General features: G+C 42.8%; 1 protein-coding gene across 1 annotated transcript; it reads right to left on the bottom strand.

Annotated features, from left to right (window-relative positions):
- Positions 1-1,741: 1,741 nt before the first annotated feature.
- Positions 1,742-12,921, bottom strand: Smn1 (survival of motor neuron 1, telomeric). The gene is made up of 9 exons (XM_076927284.1): positions 12,804-12,921; positions 11,003-11,074; positions 10,698-10,817; positions 9,617-9,817; positions 9,260-9,406; positions 7,239-7,331; positions 6,189-6,299; positions 3,664-3,714; positions 1,742-2,057 (listed from the first exon to the last, which is right to left on the bottom strand). The coding sequence occupies exons 1-8, from the start codon at positions 12,873-12,875 to the stop codon at positions 3,667-3,669; spliced, it is 864 nt and encodes a 287-aa protein (XP_076783399.1). The 5' UTR covers positions 12,876-12,921; the 3' UTR covers positions 1,742-2,057; positions 3,664-3,666.
- Between the last annotated feature and the right edge of the window lie 2,856 nt (positions 12,922-15,777).

Below are 15,777 nucleotides of genomic sequence, written 5' to 3'. Positions count from 1 at the left end.
CAGACAAAACACCCATACCCAAAAAAGAAAAATTTTAAAGTCTTTTTTTTTTTTTTTTAGAAACAGTTCTAAAAAGAATTCAATGGTTCTGATTTATTCCTCAGCACTTAAAAGCAAAAACAAAACAAAACAAAAAAACCAAAGCTACGTCTGTTTCTGATCACATCCTCCAGATCCCAACTCCCTGAATCTGTCAAATGGGCTGCTTTGCTGAACACTGCCTGCACCTTCTTAGGACATCTGCTTTATTTTTATGTTTTTTTTTGTTTTTTTTTTAAACCTAGGAAATCAATTTTTTAATCAAAGCATAGTGCAGAGTACAAATGAAACAGGTAACAAAAAATACTTGTAAATTCACAAAAAATAGATATCAAGTATGATTTTATTAAGCTCCAAACATAACAAGTCCAGAAAAAGAACTTTGGTTGAAAGAGTGCTTTACAAGCACTGCTAAGTGTTCTTTCATGCTGACATTCTCTTCCCCCAAGCTTCTGCCACCTTCATTGCAACAAAACAGCTGTCTTGGCATCACTGTGACCTCTACACTGATTCCTAACACTATCAGTGACCTCCGACCTCCTCACTGGTGCTTTCCTCAGAGAACTCCAGCTCAGCCCTCTGCTGTTTCTCCTCTAACCCCTGGGGGATCTGAGTTCTCCTGGCTTCCTCTCTGTGTAAGTGCACTTCCTGCACCACCTCGTCTAGCTGAATGGCTTTAAGCTCAACATCCACACGACCTCCTCCATCTCCATCTCTAGCCCTGCGCGCTGTTTATAGAACTCTACTCTACTGGACACTGACATTCCACATCTCCAAAGCTAACTCTTAACCTTGTCCTTCACTGAGGTACTCTTGATGCAGGCTTTCCTCTCCTGAAACTCCTCCTTCAGTCCTGTAGGTGCTTAGTAAAACCCCTGGAGTTACCCTTAGCTCTTCTCTTACACCACATATAATCTACTGACAAATCCTAGCAATTCCACTTGCAAAACACAGTGAGTTCCACATGGTCAGCCCACTTTCGTGAAATCGGTGGTGTATTTTCACCAGAGTCAGAGGATCTTCCTGGAGGTCAGATCATGCTCTCCCTGTGCCTCCCTCTCCTCTGAGCTCCCAGCTCCCAGCCAGTGCTGGGAGTGTTGACCTCACAGTGATCTACATATGGCCTGACCCTTGCTCCTGCTTACTCCCATCCCCGTTCTCTCCGTCCTCTCACTCTGACCTCCTTGCTGCTTCTTGAATATTTCATACATATTCTTATTTTTTTCAAGGCTAGGTTTTTCTGTGTAGCCCCCACTGTCCTGGAACTCGCTCTGCAGACCAGGCTGGCCTCCAACTCAGAGATCCATCGGTTTCTGCCTCCCCAGTGCTAGGACTAAAGGTGTGCACCACCCCTTCCAGGCTCCACACACATTCTTATACAAGAGCCTTTTCCTTCCATAAGGAAATTCCTACCATAAGGATCTACATGGTGCATGTCACCACAGGGCCATGGGGAGAGACTGTAATAGGCAATCGAGTTAGGCAGTATTCATGATGAGGTAAGGGACATCAGAGGGAGAGGGGGTAGAGCCCCTGTGGCATGAGCCAGCTTTTGTTCCCCAACCTTGGATTATCAGTTTGGTCTACCTTCAGAAATTGCCCTTTACCTAAGTAACAAGTCTGAGTAGTTTTCTTTCTGTATCATTAAACCAATTCAACATCACTGTATAGATCCCAAAGTAAAATATCTATAATGTCAAGATTTCAAAAAAAGGACTTTTATTTAATTTTAAAGGCATGAATAAAAATCTTGACATACTAAGAAAATTACAATTCTCCGTCTGTGCTCAGTCACACTTTGGCAGACTGACTTCCGTGCACTCACAGTTCCATGGATCGGTTCCTCCAACTGCTCATGCTCCAAGCATGCTCTGCTGCTGACTTAGGCATGGACTCCCAGAGCGGGAAGACACTGATGATGACACCACTTAACCAAGAGTCCACAAAGATGATGAGGAGACTTCTGTTCTTATCGACCAGGGACACCAACATACCATCTCCTTGGGAGAGAGCTGAACCTGAATTTAAAAGACAAAACCCTAGGCAGTTATAAAATGACGATAAATACATAAAAATTGTGCATGTATGCATGCATGTGTGAGTGTGGAGGTCAGAGAACTCCTACTAAGAACTGGTTCTCTTCTTCCACCCTGGGGAGTGAACTAAGGTCATCAGGCATTTGGCCTCTGAAGCATCTTATCAGTCCCCAAATCATATTTTTAAAGAGAATTGAAAAAATAAAAATATATTAATATAAACATTAATTTAAAAATTAAGAGGTACTATATTTCATCTTTCCTATTAAAATTAAAATACTACAAATTATCAAATGTGTTAACTTTTCACTAAAACTCACTAACGTAACTGCAATGGTATAAAGAGCTTTGTCAAGGCAGTAAAACTAGACATTAGCCACTGGGACTAAAATGTCACAAGTCTCTAGAGTTAAAAATGAACTCAAAATATTAGGGCCTCCAGAAAGTTACAATAAAAACTTATATCAACAGCTTCCACGCCAGAGCCACGCCTGCCTGCCTCCTGCCATGATAATCGTGGACTGACCCTCGGAAACTGCAAGCAAGCTTTCTTTTATGAGAGTCGTCTTGGTCATGTTGTCTCTTCACAGCAACAAGGCAGTAACTAAGACAATAATGCAGTATACTGCATACTGCATCACTTGTCATAAAAGGGGATGGGTCTGGAGAGACGGCTCAGTGGTTAATAGCACTTACTACTCTTGTTAGAAGATTTGGGCAACTTATAACCACCTACATATAATTCCAGTTTCATGGAATCCAGTGTCCTCTTCAGCCTCAAGAGCACCAAGCATGTACATGGCACATAAACATACAGGTCGGTAAAACCTCCATACACACAAAAGTTTAATGTAAAACGTACATGTGGATCTAGTGATACGGCTCAGTGGCAGAATGTTTGCTTACTATGTCTGGGGCCCTAGGTTCAATCCCTACTACCACACCCCACACAAAAAACCCAAGCCTGACTGGCCAATGACACTGCAATTATCTTCAGACCCGAAACCAGATTTTAACCCAGGTATAGTGCTGCATGTCTATAATCCTTGTACTATAGAGACTGAGGGAGGCTAACACGAAGTTTAAGGCCAGCCTAAGAATCTTTGTTTTGCCAACATTACCAAAACAACTACGCAGAATTTGGGATGATATTTTGACACCATGAGAATTTGATTATGTGGGAATAATTCAATACTCAATCTAATTTTTGGCAGTCTTTAGTAGGGCTAGAGAGAGGGTCAGCAGTTAAAAAGCAGTTGCTGATCTAGACTGTGAGTTCAGTTCCCAGCACCACGTCAAGCAGCTAACAACCACGTGTAACTCAAACTCAGGGGATCCAACGTCGTCTTCTGTTGGCCATGCACCCCACATACACACACATAACCAATTTACAAATGTTCACAATACTAATTTTCTATAACTATAATTATATATTTTATATATTATATAGTTATATAATTTTATATAGCTATAGTTACACTACTATATACTATACTATATACTATATATACTACATAGTGTATATATATAGTATAACTATTTACTAGTTATACAAAGGTAAAATTAGCTTTTAAAATAACGGACTTACTTCTTAATTTGTATGTGAGCACTTTCCTTCTTTTTTATTTTGTCTGAAACCCTGAAAAGAGAGCAAATAAAAAGTTAAACAGGGTACACACTAAATACATGTGTGAGTAAACAATTCAAGGCCAGCTTGATGCCAAGCCTGGCGTCACATGCTACAACCCAGCACTGAGACAAGGAGGAAGGAGGACCCAGAGTTCAAAGCCATCTTCAGATACAGGTGAGTGTAAAACTACCTGGGCCACAGCAGACTCAGCCTCATGTTGGGAAAGGTGGCAGATGTCTGTAATTCCAGAACTTGAAAGATCAGGGCAAGAGGATCTCTGTGAGTTCAGGGCTAGCCTGGTCTCTCTTTTAAAAAACAAAACAGAATACAACAAAACAAATAACCCTTAAGCCCAACTTAGTCATATATGTCTAATGATCCCAGTGCTGAGGAGACTGAAGCAAGATGACCCTGATTTTAAGGCCAGCCTGGCCATCGAAAGGCTGAGCTATAACAGTAAGACCCTGACACACAGACATAGACACACACACACACAGACACACACAGACACACACACACACACACACACACACACACACACAAAACCATGAGAATGGGAACAGTCTGGTGCTAGAGGTTTTGCCTAACATGTGTAAGGCCCTGGGCTTAATCTCCAGCACTACCAGAACAACCAAATAGTCTGTTTCATGAGACATACTAACTTTATTTAATGTCATCAGAAAAGAAGTTTATATATTTTAAAAAGTAGTTTATAGCATTCCAATATACTTTAACAGTGTATAACTGTTGATCCGAAACAGGCATGGTGACACACACTTGTAACCCCAGCAACTAGAAAGCTAATACAAGACTGGTGCAATTTGAAGGCCACCCTAGGCTACATAGTGCATCTAAATTTACATCTCAACAGCCATGACATGTACTGAAAGTGACTTGGTGCTAATGAAGACTTATGTTCTTGCAATAACAACACTACCCTTACTCATTCTTGCTCTGCTTTGATTTCTATAAGAGAGGCTCGAGCTGAGCTGCCACCACTCTGACAGGGTAGGCGGGCACTGTGGCTTGTGCCACAGTCAGCAAGGGCTATGGACTGCTCATGTAAGTCAGTGGGAGTTTCAGAAGTCTTGAGCTACTGTAAAGCCTGACATACAAGCTTGTCTACTCTTTTCAAAGGTAAAATCCTCAGAACTTCATACTCCAGGAAAGCACACTTTCATACTTCTTAAGGTCCTATGTTGATATTTTAAGCAAACTAATCTAATGAAATGTCATCAATGCACACATACAGATGATACTCCTGAAGGAAAGCACTTCTCTGGGTAGCTCTGAGCTGGCGTGAATACTTTGAGGAGCATGGCTACCTAACAAGTGCTTCTTAGGACTGCAGTAAAAAGTACTGGCCAGGGTGAGTACTGTTGGGAGCAGCTCTATGGGAACTGGGAATGGAACTCGGGTCTTCTAGAAGCACAGTCAGTGCTCTTAACTGCTATGGCATCTCTCCAGCCCCAGAAACATTTTTACTGGCCCAAATTGACAACATAAATAGTCATTGATAGTAGAATGGGTAAACAGATCATTACATATCTACACAATGGAAGGTAACTGAGCTACAACTATACACAAGAATGTAAAGTAAGCTTACCAACAAAACACTGAACTAAAAATGGCCGGGCTGAGATACAGCTCAGTGGTAGAGCTTGGCCAGCATGTGCAAGCCCCAAGGTGTGATCTCCTACACCCAGGGGACCTGGCCAAATGAATCAGTGTAAGTAAGACTCTGTCCACAGCAGTGCAAATATGTCCAGGAATAATGGTGCACACATGAAGTCCCTACTCCTCAGGAGACTAGGGTAAGAGGATTAGAGTTCAAAGCCAGCTTGAAAAATACAGTAAGATCCAATCTCACAATGGAAAAACAAAAACCATCATCCACAAAGCAGAAAAACAGATTAAGAACTAATTTAGGTATCACTTACATTTTAAAGTGCAATTAAAATGACCTTACAGAATAAACTCTTCCTTTCCACTGTTACATGTTTTGCTGCTGGGACCGTGTCTTCTCACTGTGTATCCACGCTAGCCTGGCACTTGTAATCTACCTGTTTTAGCTTTCTGAGTGCTAGAATTACTGCCATTAAAAAGTATGAAATGAGCCGGCAGTTGGTACATGCTCTTAATCCCAGCACTCGGGACGTGGAAGCAGGTGGATCTCTGTGAATTTGAGGCCACCCTGGTCTACAGAGTAAGTTCCAGGACACAGAGAAAGTGTCTTGAAAAAACAGAACAAAGTAACAAAACCAGACATTTGAAACGAACTGCAATCACACTCAGGACAGATGATGAAAGAAGAACTGTCCATTTTTTAATGTTAAAGTAGTCTTAAAACTGCCTTAAGTTTTTAGGCTCCACAGAACAAAGCACATTTTAGTCATGCAAGAGCTGGCTCTGGGTGCAAGACTCACCACCAAAAGTCGTATAACTGCAAAGAGCATGTCAGGAAGTTCCCAGGGAGTCCTTACCATATAGTAGCCAGTGTGGTAACCGCTCATGTACCAAGAGATTAGCATACTGCCCAGAGCATCAGTATCTTCCAGACAATCGGGAGATATGGGAGGGGGTGGAGGAATTATCTGCAAAGAGAAAAAAATCCAGTTAGAAAAATACTGAAATCCAAGGATTCATTTTACATAGAGAATAGTGGATATTAATTGTACCTTTTCCTATACTCAATGAGATACTTCTATTTATTTTTTTTGAAAATCTAGCACTGGAAGAAAACCAACCATAATTAGAAAAGGCCAATAAACTTAACAGATCAAAACCGTCAACTGGTTGACATTTAATAGTATGATTTTACTACTTTTGTTCCATTATGAATCTATGCATAAGATACAAAACAGAGACTCAAGTCTTTCCACAAAACACACCCACATACCCACACACACTCATACACACATACATGGCATTTTTATGGCCACTGTAAGGAAAGATTTGGAGTAGAACATCTGCCTGACTCCCACTCAAATACAGTCTGCCCCAACATATCCTTTTATCTACTGTTAATATCTAAAAATAAAACTACCATAAAGATTCCATTAGGGCTGAGCAGTGGTGGCGCAGGCCTTTAATCCCAGCACTAGGGAGGCAGAGGCAGGCGGATCTCTGTGAGTTCGAGCCCAGCCTGTTCTAGGACAGCCAGGGCTGTTATACAGAGAAACCCTGTCTTAAAAAACAAACAAACCAAAAACCTCCATTAAGACAAAAAACAAAATTAAAACAATGACAAAAGAGAAGCACCACCATGAGAAAGTGCAGGCTCAGAGACACGAGTTCAAGTGCTCCAAGGGACACAGCATCTGTCCTCCATGTGGTGAGGACAGTCCTCTCTAACAGAAACTAGCAGCAGGAGATTGGACACCAACCACTGAGGGGGAGGTGAGGTTGGGAGAGCACCATCTGTGTAACAGAATCCAACCTGGGGTGGCCTAAGGTTACATACTCCAATTTCCTATATTCTAAAAATGACTAACTGTATATAGAAAGTGTAGTTGAAATTCTTTTGTACTTACTGGTGGTCCTGAGGGGAATGGAGGCATCCAACACGGCAAGAAGGGGGGAGGAGGAGGTGGAGGCGGTGGTGGGCCATTGAATCTTAGACCTGGCTATAAAGAATATTTCAAAGTTATTATTTTAAAGGAAATTTCCTGCCTTCACTGTAAGAGTATTCAAAACCAGTATAAGAGAAATAAGAACTGGAGACGGCTCAGTAGTTAAAAGCATCTGTATCACATGCACAAACCCACACACATGCACACATGGACATAATTAAAAATAAAGCAAATCTTAACTCAAATGGTAGCCTCTAGATTATTTTTTTCATTTCTTTTCTTTACAAACATTTAGAAAGTAAGATCACAGTAAAGATCTGTAATTGCCTAGTAGACCAGAGACAATGTATTTGCCAAGATATCTAATCACAGGATTATATTCTTCCCCCACTATCACATATTTTTGTAGATATCCTGTTACTGGGTCCACCAGACGGCTCAGCAGATAAAAGACACTTATCAGCCAAGTCTGGTGGCCTGAGTTCAATTCCCAGGACCCACACAGAGGAAGAGAACTCATTCCTATAAGTTGTCCTTTAACTTTCATTATGTATATAGTACCCACCCCAAATAAATGTAAAATGAGAAAAGAAAAAGTTCTTGTGACTTATATATATATGCTAAAGAATATTGCAAAAACTATCAAAAAGACAAGATATATATTGAAAGATCCAATCACTATAGATTCAAGAAACTCTAATACAATGTAACCTTTCATTAGAAAATTATCACAGAAAATCTTTGGTTGTTTAAATTTCTAAAACATTAATTTAGTTGTGTGTACATGCATGAGTGGTGCGTGTGCTGTGGGGCTCATGTGGAACCCAGAGACAACTTTGGGAGTTGTTTCTCTCCTCTAGCAAGAGACTCCAGGGATCCCTGCTCAGGCCAGCAGGCTGGCAGCAGACAGCTTTACCCACAACACCTCCTTACATCCTTTGTTTTCATTTTACGATTTAGTCTTTTTTTTTTTTTTTTTTTTTTCCTCCCAAAACTGTCTCTCTGGAGCTCAGGCTGGTTCCAAACTCAGTAATCCTTTCCTCACAGCGTCTTCAGTGCTGAGAGATGACAAGTGAGCCACTCTGCTCATTTCTCAGAGAAAATCTGAAGAGGTGTTATATTTACTTTTTAGAAATGACTATCTAGGGGTGAAAAGACAGACCTGAGTGTGGGTCCCCAGCACCCACACAGCAACAAGAAAGGCACAACACATTCATAACCCTAGCGCTGGGGAGGTGAAGACAGGATCCCTGGGCCTCTGGTCTGCCAGTCTAGCTGAATCAGCAAGCTCCAAGTTCACTGACATCCTCTGTCCCAGAAAATAAGATAGAGAGTGATTGAGAAAGATGCTCAGTATAGAGTTCTGGCTAGTACCCACACATAGCACGCACGCACGCGCACGAATTATCTAAATACCATACTCTCTGAGGAAAAATACTGCTACTTAGTACAAAACAAACAAACAACAAAACAAAACTAGCTAGCTAATAGTTAAGGTTCTTCCAGCCATAACCTAGCCTATAATACAATTCTTTTTAAGTTGACTTCTCCTACTTGTAACCAAAAGAGCCATGCAAAGTGTTCACACTTTAACACTGTAATATACTCTGGGATAAACAAGGTGTGGTGGCTGGCATACGCCTACAATCCGACATCATTTATAGGAGGAGGCAACAGGATTTGTGGAAGTCAGAAGCCAGCTTACAAGAACAGGCTCTTTCCCTCCACTGTGCGGCCCTCACACACACACACTACACATGTAATAAAAGACTGTAAAACAGGAAGGCGCACTAGTTCCCAGCCAGCAGCATGACGAGGAGCCTCTGGCTCCTGATGCTCGCTCTTCACATGCATTTCCTCGGTACAGACTCAGGCCTGGAAGCTACCGATTCACAGGAAAGCTATCTACTACTTAATGGAAGAGTCAGGCTCCCAAGCCTCATTATTTTCCACAGGCATAATTTTCTCAGTACAACGTTTACCTTTCCTGGTCCTAATCCTGACCCTGGCATTGGGGGTGGCGGAGGGAGAAATGAGGTCCACGGAGCAGCTTTGGACTTGCTGTGTGCTTTACTTCTGAGAGATCTGGAGGAGTGTTCACTGTCATCTGTGGAAACTTGACTTTCATTCTTTAAAAAGAAAAACAAACATTTTATTATGCCAAGTCAGTGCACTTGACTAGCATTTGTATGGCCCTGACCTTGTGTTCCAAAGAGAAGAGAACCAGAGAGAATGAGAACATCATTTAACGCCTCAGTGCGTCAATGTGACAACTGATGACAGTGCTGTTTCTTTACTCAGTGTTCACTTTCAGGAATGGACATCTTTCATGACCTCACCTCCTGAGTGTTCTGTTCTGCATTATTAGCTACTTCACAGCTTGGGGAAAGTAGATCAGATAGGTTCTGCTCCTCTCTGTTTCCGTATCCAGTATAAACCACGACACAGGTTTCTCTCTTAAAGTCAACTGACATAATGGTAGCTGGGTAAATGCAGCCATCTTCTGACCAAACAGCACAACATTTGTCACCAACTTTCCACTACAAAAGAAATGAAAGATACGAACATGCACGTTACTTCTTTTGAAGAGAACAAACCATAACCCAGTTCTCCAAGTGTAATTCCAATCCTCCCATCTACTTAATTACAAATACAGTTCTTAGTCATCTGCATCTTCTTTTCCTGGTCTGATGAATGGCTGTAATGTATTCTACCACCTAAACTTGTCATCAAGAACAAAAAAGACCAAATGTGTATGACGAACCCTTTGCTCTGAGTCAAACAAAAGCAAGTGCTCACCAAATGTAAACACCCGTTCCCTTTGGTGATAATGAATCCAAGGACGAGGCATCAAACTATTCACTGGACAAAAAACCCACGAGAGAGCAAGACAGACAGACATCCTCTAGTCTATAGGGTTTTGTTCTGACTCGGTGTGGGTTGGATCAGGGACAGAAGCTGGGTGGGCCTGTACCAGCCAATGCTCCGCAGCTACACTATACTCCTGCCCAGGTCTTCTGCTGTCAAATAGCAGCTCGAGCTACCAGACGTTTTGGTTTACCCTAACAATTTTTTAAATTGTTAAAACTGGGGGGGAGGGAGAGTAGAGTTACAGATCAGCTACAGAGCAACATACTCGGAACGCAAGGGCCTCTGGGCTTAATACCCAGGATGTACATATAGATGTGCACAAATGCGTGTGTGCATGTGTGTGTGTGTGCATGTATATATAGCAACATACTTGGAACACAAGGGCCTCTGGGCTTAATACCCAGCATGTACATATATATGTGCACAAATGTGTGTGTGTGTGTGTGTGTGTGTGTGTGTGTGTGTCATTCACAGTTCTCAAGCACTGTAAATAGTATCATCAGCCCTTCCCTCAGGATGGGCAGGACGCTGTGCAAATCAACCCATCACCTGTTTCAAGGGAGTTGTGGCATTCTTCTTTTGATTTTTATTCTTCTTAGCAGGTTTTCTTCTAGCTGTGCCTTTTGGCTTATCTGAAGTTTCACCAATGTCACCGTTCTTTAGAGCATGCTATGGAAACAGTAATAGAAGTCTATGTGTCATGGAGGGATACTCTTTTACAAAGTCACCACTTTCTTACATAACAGGTCCCACCACCTAAGAAAGCTTCAATGTACGCAGATTTCTTTTTTTATTTTTGTTTCCAAATGTATGACATGAGGGAATAAGGAAAAGAATAATTAAACATCTCACACCTTAAAGGAAGCCACAGCTTTATCATAAGCTTTTATCAATGCTGTATCATCCCAAATGTCAGAATCATCACTCTGAAGAGGGAAAAAATACAAATAATTTAGACAAAATTGTTTAATAAAAACAAACAAACACATAATAAAAGTACTGAGGAAGTAGTTCAAAGTCCCTGGATAAACCCCTAGCACATACCTATAACCCAGACGCTCAGAATGTATGTGATATAGAGGGATATAGTTCTAGAGAGTCACCACTCACTAACCTAGCAGATCCCAGCACCTAAGAAAGTCTCAATGTACTCAGTAGACGCAGGAGGGCTCCCAAGGCAAGACTGGCACAGGCTAGACTGACATGGGCTGTACAGTGCGTTCCCAGACAGCACAGAATGCAACATAAGACTATCGCAACAAACAAACACACACACACAGCAACAAACAAAACCATGAACTACAAATTAAAAATGCCTCATATCTATAATCTACAATCCCAACATCCAGGGGCCAGAAACAGTAGGGTCGCCAAGAGTTCCAGGCCAGTCTAGTCTACATATTGAATTCCAGGCTAATTTAGGCCATGGAATGTGACCCTGATTCAAATGGGGGGGGGGGGGGGAGAGGAAGGAGCTAAATAAACTTCAAAACCAGGTATGGTATTCCACCCTTTTAACCCCAGCACAGGGAGGCAAAGATGGGCCAATCTCTGTGAATTTTATGCCAGCTTGGCCTACAAGGAGAGTTCCAGGTCTGCTAAACCTACACTGTGAGACCTGTCTCAAAACAAAAACAACAAAACAGCCACAAAAAAAAAAAAAAAGAAAAAAAAGAAAAGAAAAGAAAAAAGAAAAAGAAACTGCAGTAAATAAAATTACCCCTGGGACTGTAAACATGAGCCACCACCCTGGGCTTGAAGAAGTTACCAAGATGACAAACAAGCACAGGAGACATGGTTAAAGGAGAAAACTAGACCACCAGGGCTCCCCTGAACATGAATGGCAAAGCTCTCTTCAGGATAGGAATTACTGGGCTGTCCCCCAAAGAAGGAAAGGCAGCACTGCCAAATGCTGCCCAGAATTCTTTTCTCCTAACCTAAGCTCCAAGAATTAATCAGTTGTCATGCCATACTAAGACTGATCTAATGTTTTAAACTTTGTTTGTTAGATGGAGTGTAGGTTGTTTCCCAGGCTAGCCTCAACCTCACTATCCTGCCTCGGTAGCTGGGACTGACCACTGGCACGGTCCACCAACTTGGCTCTGACTTCTTCCCTCGTGTTTAAAAGTGTTTGTTTTACGTTTACAGAGTCTCACTGTAGTTTAGGCTAGTCCGGAGTTGACACTGTAACCGAGGGTGATTTTGAACTCCTGACCCTCCTGCCTCCATCTCCCAAGTGTCTGACTCCCAGTGCACTTGAGTGCACTGCAGTCAGTAGCGACTTTTCAACAACTCAGGGTAACCTTAGTTATCCTTCTCTCTCAGACTTTATCAACTGTTCATCCGCGACACTATAGTTCTAAAACTATAGTCCAGAATTCAGGAGTTTAGTCAAAAGTCACTGGTAATACGTCCATCCTGACCTAAATTTGGAGCTTTTCAATGACCCCTAAATGGTTTCATTGCCTCAGCCAGCCTTGTCCCCGTTCCCGCACATCCTCTTACAGACACACAGGACAAAGCGCGGCTCACAGCTTCTCCGGCGCCCAAGCTGCACCAGGAGCCGCCTGCGGATGTGATAGCGACACGTGGCCCGAGCGAGCCCGCACGGCCTCAGTCAGCGCTCCAAGCGCTAGCGCCCGGCTGCGACCTCACCTGGCCGGTGCCACGCCGGAACAGCACCGTGTCTTCCTGCTCGGAGCCCGCGCCGCCGCTGCCCATCGCCATGGCTTGCTACCACGGACGCTGCCGGGCTCGCCCAATGACGACTTCCGTCACGGGGCTTCTGGGACCGGAAGAGTACGGTGTCCCGGAGGCAGCCAGAGACGTTCCACGCTCATTAGGCAAATGGCTAGTGCGCTTCCAAGTCTCTCCTCTCGCAGCCGTCTCTCCTCTTCTTTCTCTTTTCTTCCAATTTAATTTCCTTCCTCCAGCCTTTTTTTTTTTTTTTTTTTTTTAATTTTTCAAGTAAGGGTACCACAGTGTAGCTCAGCCTCGCTATATAACCTAAACTGGCCTTTACTACCTCAGCTTCCCGAGTTTGGGATCACATGTTCTGTTTATTTCCTTTTTAAAAAACAATAAAGTTAGTAAAAAAAAAAAAATAATGGTAATGGGAACTAACGTACAAAATAGAGGTGCTAGGCTAAGATGAAGCTCTACAATAAGGGCATCGTGTGTTTGCTGGTTCTTGATGCACACACCAATTATTAGATGATGGGTTGATGTCGAGCCTTCCGTTGCAGTGTTAGGTGTCCGTTTCATCATGGGCCCCAGGTTGGGGAGGTCGACCATTTCCTTCATCTGGCATTTCTGGTAAGTTCTTGGATCTGGTTTTCCTGATAGGATTTTGATAACTCATATGCTGCCATGGCTTTCATTTACCCCAATAAATTTACAGATTGACTCCCTTTCTGCTCTCGGGAATAAGCCACTTATTAGTCTGTAAAAAACAAAAACAAACAAACAAAAAAAAAAAACTAGATAGTTCCTGGCAGATGGTACTATTTCTGGTGTACCCAGAGGCTGCAGTCTCTGCAGTCTCCCTCAAAAATGGAGTCAGAAGCTGCTTGTAGGTTGGAGTTTCCAGAAGCAAGCAGGTATGAATTGGAGCCAGCCTGATCTACATAGGAAGTTCCAGGTCAGTCAGGTTCACAGGGAGACCCCACCTCAAAATAAGATGGAGTCTCCCAGGGCAGGGCACAACCTGGCAAAAAAACCAAAACCAAACAAACAAAAAACCCAAAAACTACTGTTTATAGGGCATAGCTAATAGGGCATCCCAAAAGTGCCTAGTGAGATTTCTGGGTTCTTATGTTCCAGAATTTAAAAAAAAAAAAAAAAAAAAATGGAATGGGGCACACCGATAGTGATGTGGGTGGAGATCCTGTTAAGAAAGAATGCTCCCAGCTGCAGACATGGGTGGAATATCTGGAAAGCACACCCTACTCTCCTGCCACAATGTCTTGGAGAGCAGTGGTTCCAGACATTGGTTAAGGAGAGATGGTTAGTCTTCTATAAATTCTATGTTAATGAGGGGAGCAGAATCTGCCTAAGAAGGACCTAAGCCTCTTTATCAATTGGCTGGAGAGGAGGCTTTGGCCTCCCTGTAGTAGGAGTTGGCATCCTTATATTATAAAGCTTTAGTTTGAAACTGTTATAGCCCAAAGGTAGAAATTTTACAAGACTAAAAATACAATATTTAAACCAAGAGGAACATGGTAGTACCACCAATGGCTCCAGAAAGGGTCAAAACAGGTAATCCATCTCCATACTTGTCCCAGGAGAGCCACCTTTGTGTAGCTTGTTCTCGGAGGTATCATCCTCCACATAAGGAACTGGTGAATATGTAGAGCAGTAGAATAGTCACACATTCATTCTGGGACTGTAAAGTGGCCTGTGGGGACCAGGGAGTGGAATGTGATGATTTGTATATGCTGGGCCCGAGGAGTGGCACTGTTGTAGAAAGTGTGTCACTATGGGTGTGGACTCCCGGCTTGATCATGGACTGAACCTCTGAACCTGTAAGCCAGCCCCAATTAAATGTTATCCTTATGAGAGTTGCCTTGATCATGTTGTCTGTTCACAGCAGTAAAACCCAAACTAAGACAACCACAGTCCCTGGTACCAACTTCTGTCTTATGATTTGACTGCTATGAACAGACACCACGACCAAAGCAACTCTCATAAGGATAACATTTAACTGAGACTGGCTTACAAGTTCAGAGGTTCAGTCCATTATCAAGCCAGGAGCATGGCTTTGTCCAGACAGGCATGATGTAGGAAGAGCTGAGAGTTCTACATCTTTTTCTGAAGACAAACAAGACTGGCTTCCAAGGAGCTAGGATGAGGGTCATAAAGCTCAAGCCCACAGTGGCACACCAACTTCAACAAGGCCATACCTCCAAATAGTGCCATTCCCTGGGCCAGGCATATTCAAACCACCAGTGTGTGTGTGTGTGTGTGTGTGTGTGTGTGTGTGTGTGTGTGTGTGTGTGTGTGTGTGTGTTGGAATGGTTTTGTGCACTGTGTATTCAGATGCTGATTACTGTGCCCGCCCAGAAATCTGGTTGCAATCTAGACATTGGCATTTTCAAGCATCTCGTGTTTCAATGTTGTGCAAAAATTGTTTTCCATCACGTCTGATTGGTTAATAAAGAGCTAATCAGCCAATGGTTGGGTAGGAGAGAGGAGGCAGGATTTCTGATCCCAGTGAGAGGGTCTCTGGTGGGGACCAGAGGAGTTAGATGGAGAGTCACCATGAGGATACTGATGGAGAAGGTGCAGCCAGGGCGAGACTAAGATGGCAAGTAATGGGGCATGGCTGGGTAGTAGGCAGCCATAGACAGGTTAGAATAGAGTTAGAATAAGTGTCTGCCCAGCTATAGTGCTAGAAGCTTTTCAATAAATATAAGGTTTTCGTGTCCTTATTTGGAAGCTAGAAGAGATGTAGAAAAAGCCAGACTTACTTCTATATGAATGCAAGTGCCCACAGAGGCCAGAAGTGTCAGATTACCCTGGAGTTGGGAGTTACTGGTAGTTTGAGCTGCCTGACATGGGTGCTGGGAACTGAACTCCAGGTGCAGGAAACTGAGCTCAAATCCCGTGCAAGTGCAATACATGCTTTTAA

Source organism: Arvicanthis niloticus, chromosome 29 (assembly GCF_011762505.2).
Source record: "Arvicanthis niloticus isolate mArvNil1 chromosome 29, mArvNil1.pat.X, whole genome shotgun sequence".
Lineage (NCBI taxonomy): Eukaryota > Metazoa > Chordata > Mammalia > Rodentia > Muridae > Arvicanthis > Arvicanthis niloticus.
Note: the sequence above shows the minus strand (reverse complement) of the source record. Positions and strands in the feature narration are given on the sequence as shown.

Excerpts from the sequence above, each read along its gene's own strand:
- Smn1 (XM_076927284.1), bottom strand. The coding sequence starts at position 12,875 with ATGGCGATGGGCAGCGGCGGCGCGGGCTCCGAGCAGGAAGACACGGTG. Across the intron at positions 10,818-11,002 it reads AAGCTGTGGCTTCCTTTAAG|CATGCTCTAAAGAACGGTGA; the intron begins GTGTGAGATGTT and ends CTGTTTCCATAG. Across the intron at positions 6,300-7,238 it reads CATTCCCCTCAGGACCACCA|ATAATTCCTCCACCCCCTCC; the intron begins GTAAGTACAAAA and ends TTCTCTTTGCAG.